Source organism: Tauraco erythrolophus, chromosome 9 (assembly GCF_009769465.1).
Source record: "Tauraco erythrolophus isolate bTauEry1 chromosome 9, bTauEry1.pri, whole genome shotgun sequence".
Lineage (NCBI taxonomy): Eukaryota > Metazoa > Chordata > Aves > Musophagiformes > Musophagidae > Tauraco > Tauraco erythrolophus.
The window spans coordinates 24,394,981-24,408,778 of record NC_141473.1 but is presented as its reverse complement, the minus strand read 5'-3'; the positions used below and the strand labels follow the sequence as shown (position 1 = coordinate 24,408,778).

Genomic DNA, 13,798 nt, shown 5'->3' with positions numbered 1-13,798 from the left:
GCATATCGTTATTAGCTTGTTAATTTCCAATAATGCTGGTTCGCTAAGTTCTCTCTGAATTGCGTTTGGATGCTGGTTACTTGCAGTCCTTCCCAGCTTCAGATATCATTAGTGTATTCTACTAGACAGATGCAGCCTAAATCTGAATGAATCAACTGGTTGGCTGTAGCTATGGAACAGGACACAGGAATTGTGCATACTGCTCATATTGATCTGCATATGTTTGTTTTCCTGCTTGACTTGTGGATCTACATCTCATTTTACTGTTGATGAAGTACAGAGCACTTGTTCCATAAATTTCTTATATTTTCACTTCTTGAAGTTCCACTTCCTTCACTTGCCAAGAAGTTAAACAACACAACTCAAATTCTGCTCAGATTTCCCCTTTGTATAATTGCATGGGATGCAATGGGTTTGGAAGGGGTATGCCAGACCAAGTTTGAACCCAGAATTGCTCTTTAATTAATATGCATTGTCTCAAGTATGTCACTTACTTTTTTTTACTTTTGCTTGAGATGGAGGTATCTGAAACTTCAGATTATAAGCTTGATGAATGCAGAAAGTTTTGATTCTCTTTCCATGGATGAGCTCTGTTCTCTTTTTCTGCAAAGCAAGTGCTCTGATTAAATGTCAGAGTAATCCCAAGGCTTGGTGACCAAATTGTCATATTGCTCTTTATTAGTTCAGGTTTCAATATGCACAAACAAAATCCTCCCACACATATAATTCTGCATGGAAGTGGTGCAACATATGCAACAAATAGGTGACTATATATCATGTTTCACCATAACTTAGTTTATTTAAACCAGACTTTATTTTCAAGTGCTTTGAGTCACGTTTTAGTTTCACTTCCATGAAGAAAGCTTCAGCTATATAAGGTCAAGTGGTCTGTCCATTCAGGATGCATCACTTCCTTTCAAGAGTTGACGGGTTAAACTAGCTTCCTATGCGCTGGACACATCAGATACTGCTTTATCCTCATTGCTTAAGATGTTTCTTCTGTGGCAGTACTGAAGGTAAGTAGGGACTTGAGTTCATATTAGTTATGCTCCTAAGGCTTCTGAGAGCGTACGTCTTCTCTTTGGCTGACGCCCACCTCTCGGCTGTTTCCAAACGCTTGTTGGACTCCCATTCTACTCCTTTCCATTGCCTGCCACATATCTGAGATTAAGGAAAGATATGCTTGAGTAAGAGCAGATTTATGATATCAACATTTGTCTTGCATGTATGTTAATACCCACCAGATATCTAATATATTCTGAAAACATCCTCTGTCTAGTATTTCTCTTGACATTTGGCAATGGTGTTTGCCAAGGTCCACACACAGCTCTCTAGGCTGTTTCTCTTCATTCTCGCCAGCATCGCAACCTGGATCATCCTCTACTCACTTTCTGTAAGGAGGGAAAGAAAATGTTTTCTGCGAATTCTCTTGCAGGAAGAGAAAGTTTTACAAAACAGTGCTCTCATCTTCTACCTGTCTTTTTCCCAGGTTCCGATAACTAGCCAGCCAGATGATATTATAGCTGTGAGGCCAAAGTCACACAGAGAACATTGAAATATGAAGTATTATGAAGTATATGAACTATTATAGCAGCAAAAGCAGAGATGTATGTACAGGGTAAGTTTGTTTAAAGATTTCATTTTTGTTGAGGTAGTTTATCTAACACAAACTGAAGAGCAAATAACATGGCACACCCAAAACAGCATCTAAATTTCCTCTGCTCCCTCTTCCATTCATGCTTTCTCCAGGGCCTCTTAAATTTTAAAATGAGAGAGACTCAAATGAAAATTTTGTTTATTACTCCTTTTTCATTCTTACTTATGTTCATAGTGATGGGAATGTGACTGAAATTTTTATGATTTCATTCATAGAAAAAGCCATAGAAGTCGATGACAAATGTGCCATTCATTACATTGATAATAATATGAAATCATCCTGAAGATACTTACATTCTCCACTTGTTGGAAATCTGTTGACTTTAGTACGTTGATAAATGTTTAAATGAAAGAAATACCAAAGTGAGAAAGCTGTAGCATCCCAAAAGACGTGGTTAAAACATAGTATATTTTTGTCCAAAACTATATTACCATTGCTTACTTTGTGCCCAAAGTATTCTCTGCCAACATTGGTCAGGCTGTCCTGTTAGTTACTGCCTAGAAAAGCTGTGAAGAGGTGTCTTCCTTCTCTTCTTGTACAGTCTCCAGTCTCACAGTGTCTCACAGGAGATCTCCAGTTCTTTCTCTAGAGACAATGCAATTTTAACTCTCAGCACAAACTTCAATCCACAGTCCACAAACAGCACGCTTTTGCCAAGTAACTCTAACACACACAGTGGTAACCTCTACTAATAAATCTCTGTTTGCAGATCCCAACCACAAATTATATTGCCAAACAGTTTGCAATCCGGTATCGTCGGTAGTCATTTCATGTTTCAGAAGTGCTTGCTGTCCCTGTATGAGACTGGGCTGTCAGTGTGTTACTTATAGTACATTCACACAGTTGTCAACTCTCCCTCCTCCTGACAAATCATACCCAGACAGATCTGTGGGAGAAAGAAAGTACTGTCCCATCCATTTTATAGAAGGGAAATTGAAGTATAAAGACACGTGACTTAACAATAACAGAGGTGGAAATAGTCCAGATGTTAAATGCTTCAGTCTTGAGGCTAAAGGACAATATTTCATTTAGATTCTTGTTCTTATCATTCCATCACTAATATGCAAGGTTCATGTACCCAGACTATAATAAGCTATAAGATGTAGCATGCTTCTCACAAATACCAGTACGCTTTTTGGAAAGAGAATTTATTTTATATTTTCCCTTGATTTTCATGAGCATTGCTATAGTTGAATTTGTACCTGAGCAACTCTGAATTCACAGTTGCTTTGCTACAAAGACATCAATCAGTCGAACATTGAGTGTATCTAGCTCATCTCTATTTGATTAAAAAAGGGAAAAAAAAAGGCAAAAGAAGTTTTATCTCTTTGGAGCTTTTTTTACATTCTTTGATATATATAACACACCAACAAAACATTTGACCAAAATGTTATTATGAGTACTTTTGAAAAAGGGCCTGTTCTGCTCATTTGTAGTCAGCGCTGTTCGTAGGTCACAACAAATTTTTCGCTTAAGAGTTTTCCATAATGTTTCTGAAATCTGTAGTCATTCATCACTAAACAGATGGAGACTGAGTCCAAAAGGTTTGTATGAGAGCTTCATAAGGAATGATTGCACATACACATTTGATTTTTTTTTTCTGAATTCCTAAATGAACTATAGTGAGAAAGTAAATGTTAATATGGTCTGATCTACAAAAATCAGTTGAATTTTGCTAGCAGTCCTGTAATTTAACCCCAATTCTGCATTTGTGAGAGAAGATGAATGATTAACAAAACATTCAGGTACTAACATTTTTAAAAGTAGGCCAAAAAATGGCAAGCCAAATTGCTATTCTTTTGACCAGTAATTACTGGACTCTTGCTGGCTTACTGTGCTGTGCAGTTAGGATGGATGAGACTGCTAACTTCAGAGATTAGCTTGCTAATTAGGCTGCTATTTTTTTCCATGATGACTATTTCAGTGTAGGAAGTCATTTAATGCTTGGCAGAGTATTGTTATGATATGTGCAAGACTTTTATTTTCACAGTTACAAACATCACACAAATATATAGCATCTTGATGCTGTGATACAAACTCTTCTCCGTAAATTTGCTATAAACATTGTTTACAGTGGTGTCTCCAGTCCTTAAAACGTTATAGCTTCCTTAAAAGCAATAAAAATCAAAGCAAAGAGTGCATGCTCTTTTGGATGTTGAAGAGATGCTAGAGTCGCACTGTGTTCCCTTAACCACCCAAAAGAGAAGACCTTGAGAATATTTTCTGCCTTCCTTGTCTGCTCAAACAAAAGAACACATCTTCACAAGGCCTTTAACTGCGATATTTCGTCTAGTATTAGAAATGCAGTTGGCTTTAAGTATTTCTTTGTTCTTACCACTCTCTACTATGAATTTTGTTCTAGCTAAACTTCTTTCTTGAAAAAGAAAATAAACTGAAAAATAAATAAATCTGCAGTTCAGACATAACTTCTACTACCTAAGATTTTGCATAGCAATACTTGAGGTCAACTGCAAATGCTACTCTTCAAATATTTGTGTCCACAAAGAAGTACTGAGGAAAGCTGAAACTATCACTTCCCTTTTAACACTTTTCTATGATGTTGCTGCATTGCACTCTTCCACATACAGTAACATTTTAGTTAACAAGTGAACTTTTGGAACTCATCTCTTGGTACCCCCATCAGGTGATTTGGATCTTATTGCAGAAAAGTTCTAGAACATGAGAACTATATTCCTTTAGGGTGAAGCTTTACAGATTCGCCTTATGTTCTCTAACTACTTGAGAATTTCTAGTCCACAGGGCTAGATAGGAGTCCTGAAGCACATGCAGCACAAGTATTGGATCCTCAGTGCTGTTACTCATCCTATGCTTTATGTCTTGCCAGTACACACAGTTTTCTAGTACTCTCACCCAGAGCAGAAGACATTAATTTCTCATATGAAATGCTTTAGTGCACAGGAAGTTCAGTATCTTTGTTTTACTAAGGGTTCAGATTACCAAGGGTTATGTTTTATGGTTCAGATTAGAATTTATAATGGCAGTTCTCTTTAGAAACATACCCTTCCCCTTTCAAGAGATGAGGAACAGACACATAAAAATAAGAGGGTTTTTTTAATGATATTTTAACATCTATCATACAAACAATAAGTTAAACACAGTAAAAATAATTAAATAAAGCTTGAGGTTCCAGCCCTCATACAAGTAATTCAAATCTATAAAACAAAGTTTAAAAATAAAACCATAGTAAGTCTTGGGAAAAATAAAATGTGATTTCCATATAATATCAGTTAAATGAATGGAAATAAAGTTTGACTTTCAACACCTGCAGCATAGGTAGATGTAGAGAGGTTGCATAATCAGACTTTAAGGAGACTCAGACACCTTCAGATACAATCAAGTCCAGTCAAGTTTCCAATTTGCCTTCTTGCAGTAGAGTTCTTAAGTGTAATACATTAAGAGTTTGTAATGCTGACACAGCTACACATGCCATCCTTACGATTTTACTATATGTTTGGTCTATAGTGATGAACACTATACACCAAGCGCTGCCTAAGTCTAAGTAGACTTTGGTCCTTCTTCACACATTAGTGATAATTAATGCTGATGCAGTTTTTCTGGTGATCCTCTCAGTACTGGTCTTAACAGGCTAGGTTCCTAGGACTTGAGTCTTAGCATTGTTTAGTGCGATAAGGAAACATTCTAGACTCAGGCCATATATCAAATGAATACTTGAGTTAAGTAAGTTAAAACTCTACCAATACTTCCAGCCCAAATGCTGGTTCATAAATGAAGTAGACAGATAACTTGATATGCATACTATCATGCATGGGAATACTCATTTAAATGTTAAATATTTTAGCTTCCCATGGAGTGGTTTTCAGGTAATTCAGAGTAATAAGATAATATATCAACTATTCCTCTGCCTCAGGAACACTGATGTGAGTGGAAGACCACATGAGCATTTAAAAGGAAAGCCATTACATTCAGGACTTCAGTGTCCTGGCATCAGTATAGGCTTTATCATGTTCATTCGAGTCCAGATGTAGAAAAAGGTCACTTTGGTTCAGGGAGAAAGCGACTCTTGGCAATTACTGCATTCATATTGGAGTCAATCCAGTTAAGGTATCGAGTAACTCTGGTGTAAACACCAGGCTTGTTTTCCTTTGCACAGCCATCTCCCCAGCTGACAATCCCATAAAGCATCATCCTGCCATTGTGCTCACAGACCATGGGGCCACCAGAATCTCCCTGGCAATGACAAGAGAACATATTAGGTCATTTTCTGCAGATGGAGCCTTTATAGCAGGCAGCATTATTGTTTTTCTAGAGTGAAACAAGAAAGTAAACACCTACGAGCTAAAGTTTTGATTTTTGAGAACACTGCATAGACAGAACAGAAAGGTCAGCATCTGCTGTGACTCGAACAGTCTGTAAGGTAAGGAGTTCTCTAGTTCCCCAATAGCAGGGCACAGAGAAGAGTTACCTTGCACAAAACACTCCATCCTAAGTTTATAAGCACAGATATTAGGCTAGTGATACAAGGTCCAAGCCAACACACCCAATTCTTCATCACAGAATCAATCATCTCCCTGTCCCCTCCCTTTTGTGGCTCATATGGCTACTCTGTCTAGTGAGGGTGCAGGGAAGCAAGTCTAGTTTTGAGCAATCTGTGGAGGGGCTCAGTGTCCCCCTGTAATTCACCTTTTATCCCTTTGCAGAGTCAGAGCTACAGTTAATGTTAAGAAAGTGAAAGCTGAGACTGGAATAGCTACTGTATTCCTCTGATGCATATCTACCAGCCATTGCTTGAGTAGATTTTACATATAGCCTTGAGAAATAACATTGGCTAAAATACTGCACTCCTTGCTCCTCCAAAGGAGGCCTGGAGGAGGTAGCACCTAACTCTAGATCCCAACCTTCTTCCATATGTTTGGCCACACTGTGGGTCAACTCCACTGGATGTACTAAATTCCTGCTACATAATGAGAAGCTTTTCTGACTATTAGAATTACAAGATGCCATCAGCTGGTCCATATAGCATACATACATTTGAAACAGTTTATAAGATAAAGCAAATCGGTTTTACCTTGCATGCATCAGTCTTCCATGAGATATCTCCAGCACAGACCATATTGTCAGTAACTCTAATATCATCATAATATTTTCTTTTGCAGTCTTCCTGTGATATTAAGTTTACAGTGGCTGACATCAGTCTTTGAGCATAGTAAATGTCATCTGCAAAAAAAGAGTATTTAACTATTTTCACCATCCAAGACAAAAACCCAAACAACCCATAAACACACACTTTCAGCACTTAAGAAATTAGCATAACCATTTCAGCTCTGATTTGAGGCTCTGATTTCCAGCTCATGCAGTAGTGGTTTAATTTTTACTGTTAATGAATAAGTTTTGAAGAGAAAAAGTTTTCCAAATAGAAACTAGAGAGCTTGGTTTTTGAAGAGAGAAAGAGTTTGATCATTTTTGAAGGGAGTTCTGCACAAACACAATCCTTCATTAATCCTCCAACACAGCTTTAATTTTTTTCTATGCCTTACCATATGAGAAATGAAAAAACTACCATGATTTGCATCTTGGCTTACTTTGTATGGTTGACAAGCATGAGACGCATCAGGTAGGAAATACCATGGACAACTAGAGAAGATGATAGCAAAGATCATCTTTGAGAAATGCACATGGAGTACATGAAATAGAAAGGAAGCTTTTTTAATGCTTTGCAGATCATGGTACAAAAATCATCCGGTTCCCACATTGTGCAAGTACAACTTTGGAAAGAGAAGTCATTCACTTACAAAAATCTTGTTTTCCATAGCCAGATATTTCACACCAGGTATTGTCTTGCAAGTAGAGGTTCTTCTCTGGCAAGCAGACTGTTCTGACATACTTGGATTCTACTGCACACTGTCCAGAAGTTGATCTTATCCTTATCAAAGCTAAAACACAAGTCAGAAAAGATACAGTTAGATTTGTAAAGCAAGTTTTTCCCCTCAAGTTCTGAGAATAGGAGTATTTGGTACAGTTAATGGGAATAGTTGCAGTTACGTTTAGTTATGGTTATATATGGTTCTTATTCTTTATATGGTCTCATTCTTTTGGAATGGCACTGGGTCATTATTTAGTAAAAAACAAATACACTTCCCAGCACTAAAACTGGTAAACATTCCAACCTGAACTTCCTTCTTGGAAGGATAGGGGATGATAGCTCCAGGAAGATTCCTCTGCAAGTATACCTTCAGATGTTTTAAAACCTCAGCATCCTGACTGGCTGTAAAGGGTGGCACCTGCTGTTCTACTGAAGAGGGGACAGTTAATACTGTACTTCTTGCCAGAAGGGCTTATTTTTTAAGTCTTTTTCCCTAGCAGCAGGAATTTGGAAGGGATGGTAGAGTTCTAATTGCCAAGTGCAAAAGTGGCAGATCTGTTCTGTGTAAGTTGCAAAAACCCGTCTCTAACTTTGTGGGTTTAGGGATAGGCTTGTGAAAGCCAGAGACACTTCTGAAAGTCCATATTAATTCAGGATACCCTTCAGGTAATATGGTATCTGATACAGCATTCACTTAGTATGTGATGAAACCTACCTTGCATACTTTTTTTTCATCATTTACTATATATACAATGTGATCTCTGTGGACATAGAATAAGACGGCAGAAATGGGATGCTGCCACCAATGCCTATGGAAAAACCATGCTTTGTACCAGTCCAGAGGTAAAAAAGGCTTATAGTGGTATGCCAGGTAATGTCTCTGACATGTGTAACAAACCAAATTTATAGAAGTGGAAAAATCTTGCTCAGAACAGGCCTAGTTCTCAGAAGCACCTAGTTCCTGTTTCCTCTTCATCTCATCTCTGGTTCTACATCTTTTACAAGATAGATGCCACAATTTTGTAACCTTCAGTTATCCTCAGTGCTTGAAAGGCTCATATTAAGATGACAAGATCATGGAGCAGATCATCCTAGAAACTATGTTAAGGCACATGGGAAAAAAGATGATTGGTGACAGCCAGCATGGCTTCACTAAGTGCAAATCATGCCTGACAAATTTGGTGGCCTTCTACGAAGAGGTCACAGTGTTGGTAGATAAGGGAAGAGCAACTGACATCATCTACCTGGACTTGTGCAAAACATTTTAGACTGTCTTGTATTAACATTCTTGTCTCTAGATTGGAGAGACATGGATTTGACAAATGGACCACTTAGTGGATAAGGATTTAGCTAGACATTCACACTCAGAGTTGTGGTCAATGGATTGATGTCCAAGTGGAGGCCAGTGACAAGTTCCTCACGGGTCAGTATTAGGGCCAATGTTGTTTAACATCTTGGTTGGCAACACAGGCAGTGGGATTGAGTGAAACCTCAGCAAATTTGCTGAGGACACCAAGCTGTGTGGTGTGGTCGACATGCTGGAAGGAAGGGATGCCATCCAAAGGGACCTTCACAGGCTTGAAAGGTGGTCCCATGCTAAGTTCAAGGAGGCCCAAGTGCAAGGTTCTGCACATGGGTTGGGGCAATCCCAAGCACAAATACAGGCTGGGTAGAGAATAGATTGAGAGCAGTCCTGAGGAGGACTTGGGGGTGTTGGTTGATGAGAAGCTCAACATGAGCTGAAAACATGCACCTGCAGCCCAGAAAGCCAACTGTATCCTGGGCTGCATCAAAAGAAGCATGAGTAGCAGGTCAAGGAAGGAGATTCTGCCCCTTTACTCTGCTCTGATGAGACCTCATCTGGAATACTGTGTTCAACTCTGGAGCCCCCCAACAAAAGAACAACATGGACCTGTTCAAGCAAGTCCAGAGAAGGGCCACAAAAAATGATCCAAGGGCTGGAGCACCTCTGCTATGAAGAACAGCTGAGAGAGTTGGAATTGTTCAGCCTGGAGAAGAGAAGGCTCTGGGGACACCTTATATCAGCCTTTCAGTACTCTAGAGGGGCCTGCAACAAAGCTGGAGATGAGCTTTTTATGAGGGCATGGAGTGATAGGACAAGGACTAATGGCTTTAAACTGAAAGAGGGTAATTTAGATTAGATATAAGGAAGAAATTCTTCACTATGAGTGTGGTGAGCGAGTGGAACAATTTGCCCAGAGAAGTTGTGGATGCCCCATCCCTGGAAGTGTTCAAGGCCAGGCTGGATGGGGCTTTGAGCAACTTGATCTAGAGGAAAGTGTCCCTGCCCACAGCAGGGGGCTTGGAACTAGATCATCTTTAAGGTCCATTCCAACTCAAACCATTCTAGGAGTCTATGACACTTACCAATATCATTCTCATTGCCACCTGTGTCATCTGTAAAGTCAGGGTGGGAGATGATGTCATCAACCATGAATACTTGTTCCTTATCGTCAGTAACATTCAGTATGGACTTTCCAAGGAAGACTTTGTAGATGGATTTGTTTTGTGGTTTTTTTGACCTGAGAGAGTAAAGAGAATCATGAAGACTATCAGTTTCTGAGAGCTAAGTCAGTTTACATCCAATCCCAGTTCTGCTTCATGTTTACTTTAAAGCAGACAAGAAAAAGCAAAATTTAGTTAGCTTTGGAAGTTAATCCAGTATTCTTAAGGAAAGCATCCCAATTTTCCATTTGAAGGGACTAGGATAGATGTTCAGGCATTTTGAAACGCACACCTAGAGAGCTGCTACTAATGCCAGGCATTGGTGATAAGAATCCTCTGCAGGATGCCACAAGGATCAGCTTTGCACAGGAACAACAAAAAACACCCATAAATGTACTGCTCTACAGCTCATCACCTGTACACTACAGGTGTATAGCACAACTTTTAAGGACAACTTTTAAGTTTAGGGAACAGCTAAGGTAAACGAAACCCTGGCGCCAATTTAGCCTAAAATTGTTTACACTGCATAGTCTACCATAAAGTTCACATCTTGCTGGCTCATTCTGCTAGACTTGGACTCCCAGAGGCTTAACGTTTAGGGCTGCTCTCCTTATTTTGCTCCATCGGAAGAACACTCTTACTACGGTACATTTTGAAGGGTTGCTCAGTGAGCATTGTGCAAAGAAATTGGTTGAAAAAAGTTGAAAATAAGAAGGATGCAGAACTGTAAACTTACGGAGTATGAAAGCAGTGTGCTGCTGTGAGCACCCAGCAAGGGTCAATGAGGCTGCCACCGCACAGAAAATGGTCAGTGCCCCTTATGTTTTGGAAGATGCCAGCTATCCAAGGCTGAGACTCAACCTCTGCCTGGCTTCCACCAACAATCTTGAAGTACTTGCTGCTGCTCCTTTGACCACATGCACGCCCTATGAAAGGAGAAATTTTGTTCACATGTTCTTACAACTAAGCACCACCTCGTCCTATTAAAAAATTAACTTAATAAAATCAGTTGTCTTGAACTAGTGTTACTTACCACACTTCTCTATGTTGCAGGGTGTTTCTTGAATAGTGAATCCCTTTTGGTGTAACACCAGGGCCTGTTCCTTCCATTTGGGTTTCTAGAAGATAAAGCAAGTGGTTTTTTCATAAAGACAATTTAAAAAATTATAGTATCTTTGAATTCTAACTGTCCTGAAAAGTCCAAAAGTGTTCTGTTGCAAAATTTACCAGAGAAAATAATTAACAACTGACTATTACTGCTGCATACTAGGAATTTTGCAGTACAATAAGTTAAAACTAATCTCTGTAATAGTCTGGTTTTAAAAACATGTACCATCACTTGAGGCACTTCTCGGGCTGTGACAAGAGAATTCATCCCAGGAATTCATCCCATTTTCTTACCTGCAGTAGTTGTGCTTGCCCAGACCAAGCTGCAAAGCGTTCCTCAAGTGAGCATGGTAATGACCCCTCCTGATTACTGAGGGAAGGTCCCATGGTAGACATTCGTCTTCTGTTGCCATTCCTCTGTAGTCCTCCCCATTCTCAGCATAGCATACACTGTCAGTGTCTGAGAAAATAAATATTTTGTTAGCAGTATATTCTTCTTTATAATTGTTCTGAGACAGAAATAATTTATATGTATCCTTCTAAAGAGAAAAAACTTCATTCATTACACTTGAAAACAGATTATTAAAATCTGAACTGATTATATATTCTTACTAAATTTGTTCTGTATTAATTTTGAGCATCAAGTATCTTATGCTTTAAACTTTATTTTGTGAAGTACAATGAAACTACTAATCAGTTCTTCTGAACACTCCCAAACAAGTTCACTTTTTTCACCCCAAACTAAAACATTTGTGAGGAGGTAGGCAACATCAGTGAGGCAGAGAAAAAAAATTAGACATCTTTACTTTGTGCCTATATTTAGTTGTTTCTCCTCACTTAGTCTGTCAGCATAAAGTGCTAAAGGATATCCAGTCATGTTATGGGTAATACTTTCACTTGGCATTTCATATTAGTGATCTGCCTATGTTTAGATCTTTTCAATCAAATTAGTTAATATTAATGAAGATAGATACTCTACCTAGTTCACAGTGAATGCCAGTGTATCCTTCTGGGCATATGCAACGATTAATTCCACTGAACAGGTAATAGGTAATGCAGGTTCCTCCATTCAAACAATGGCATTCTGCAAGTAAGAGACATCACTTAGAGGCAAAATATTCCAATGTTCAAATAAAGAGAAATGTAGTTGCAAATGAAGTTTTAGGTGTTTAAGTATGATTAGAGTCTTCGTTCTTGTGTGAAGATGTAATTTCAAGATAAGTTCTTTTTAGGTTCAAGTAGAACAGGCAGATACTTACCCTTGTGATCTGATCTGCGCTTATACGGCAGCTTGTAGTGCTTCTTGCTATAAACCTAAGGGAAAAGAAAGACGTTTTAAGGAAACAGTTTCTTTTATGTGGTTTGATTATCTTTTATGGGCCCAAACTCTGTTCCCTACTGCATATCTTCAACAGTTTAGTTTTTTGCATATGGTTACCAGCTGAACCTGATCTGTGGAATCTGGATGTGAATGAAAAGTGAAACTCCTCTTGAGCAAAGCATAATGGAGAAGAAAAAACAAAACACACCACACAAAGCCATCAGAAAAACCCCACCAAGCTGGTCCACTGCATCAGGTCAACATTGCAGTTATTTCTGCTATAAGGACCTAAGCAGCTCTCAACAGTCAGTGTCCCTAAAACACAGAGGGGAACATCTCTCTCTCCGTCTCTCAGCCACCGAGCAGTGCAGCAAAGATGCAACATTCTCCAGCTGCCTCTCATTTTGGTGACCTTAGTGCTTCACATTGGTGCCATGGAATAAAAGCCAGTAGATTTATACAACAAGAGATTCTTGCCCTGTACTTCAGATCCTGCCTCTGCTTTGCAGGCTGGGTGTTTCTTTCTCCATGGAATTCAAGAAGATTAGGCTTTTAGTATGCTTTTCCCAGAGGTCAAATGGGCTTGTCTGAGCTAAAAGAAGTAATGGTAAAAATATAATTCCATAATGTTGGTGAATGGGTCTGCTGATAGATATCAACTGTCATAGAAGTTGATAGTCAAAAATATTCAAACTCATAGCTGTTGCTACTTTTTTAGCATCACACTATCAAGTAGGGGAGGTGGAAATTTAGTTAAGGCCCAATATCCACCTCCATGAAAGACCAGTGAGCTCTTGGTACTCAGTGACTAGGTCTAAATTGCATTAAGAGAAAAATAGAACAGCGAGATTTCTCGGTTATTGCATGATGTATTCACTAGTTGAATACTAGCAGATGTCTTAGGGCGGTGCAGAATCAGAAGAAAAACCAAACGTTTCAAAAACATGTTTCTTGGAGGTATATGTGCAGCAGATGTATATGTACATGCAAAGGCAACAGAAAGGAGAACTCAAGTCAAAAGCCTACTACACTGTCCAAAGCAGAAGTACAATCAAACCCAAAAGTGGTTCCAAGTGAACCTCCCCACCATTTATTTCAAAACTTACAGAATCTAGTCCTGTGACAAGTGTGCCCAGAGTTACTGTGAGGAAGATGAGTAACTTCATGTTGTTAGTTAACTTCCCACTTCGTTCCTCTTCTATCTGTATTATTTTGATTCTGAAAATAAAAGAGGAACTTAGTGTCATTTTGTAGCTTGCAGTGTCAGCTTCTTGTTTCTACTCTCTTCAGTTGGTTTCGGAGTAAGTCACAACACAATTGGCAGAAGAATTAAGCATTGACTTGCTGTGGAATATCTGCTTGTTATTTCCATAAATTACATTAGAGGCTACCGTTTGAAGTTTTT

The 13,798-nt window shown here is 38.9% G+C and overlaps 1 protein-coding gene across 1 annotated transcript; it reads right to left on the bottom strand.

The window, feature by feature from the left end:
* Positions 1-5,671: 5,671 nt before the first annotated feature.
* PLAU (plasminogen activator, urokinase) lies at positions 5,672-13,559 on the bottom strand. The gene is given in 11 exon segments (XM_009983760.2): positions 5,672-5,866; positions 6,705-6,853; positions 7,429-7,569; positions 9,888-10,042; positions 10,702-10,891; positions 10,999-11,034; positions 11,037-11,083; positions 11,367-11,532; positions 12,052-12,156; positions 12,332-12,386; positions 13,500-13,559. Coding segments are annotated over 11 exon segments (1,299 nt in total).
* Positions 13,560-13,798: the final 239 nt, after the last annotated feature.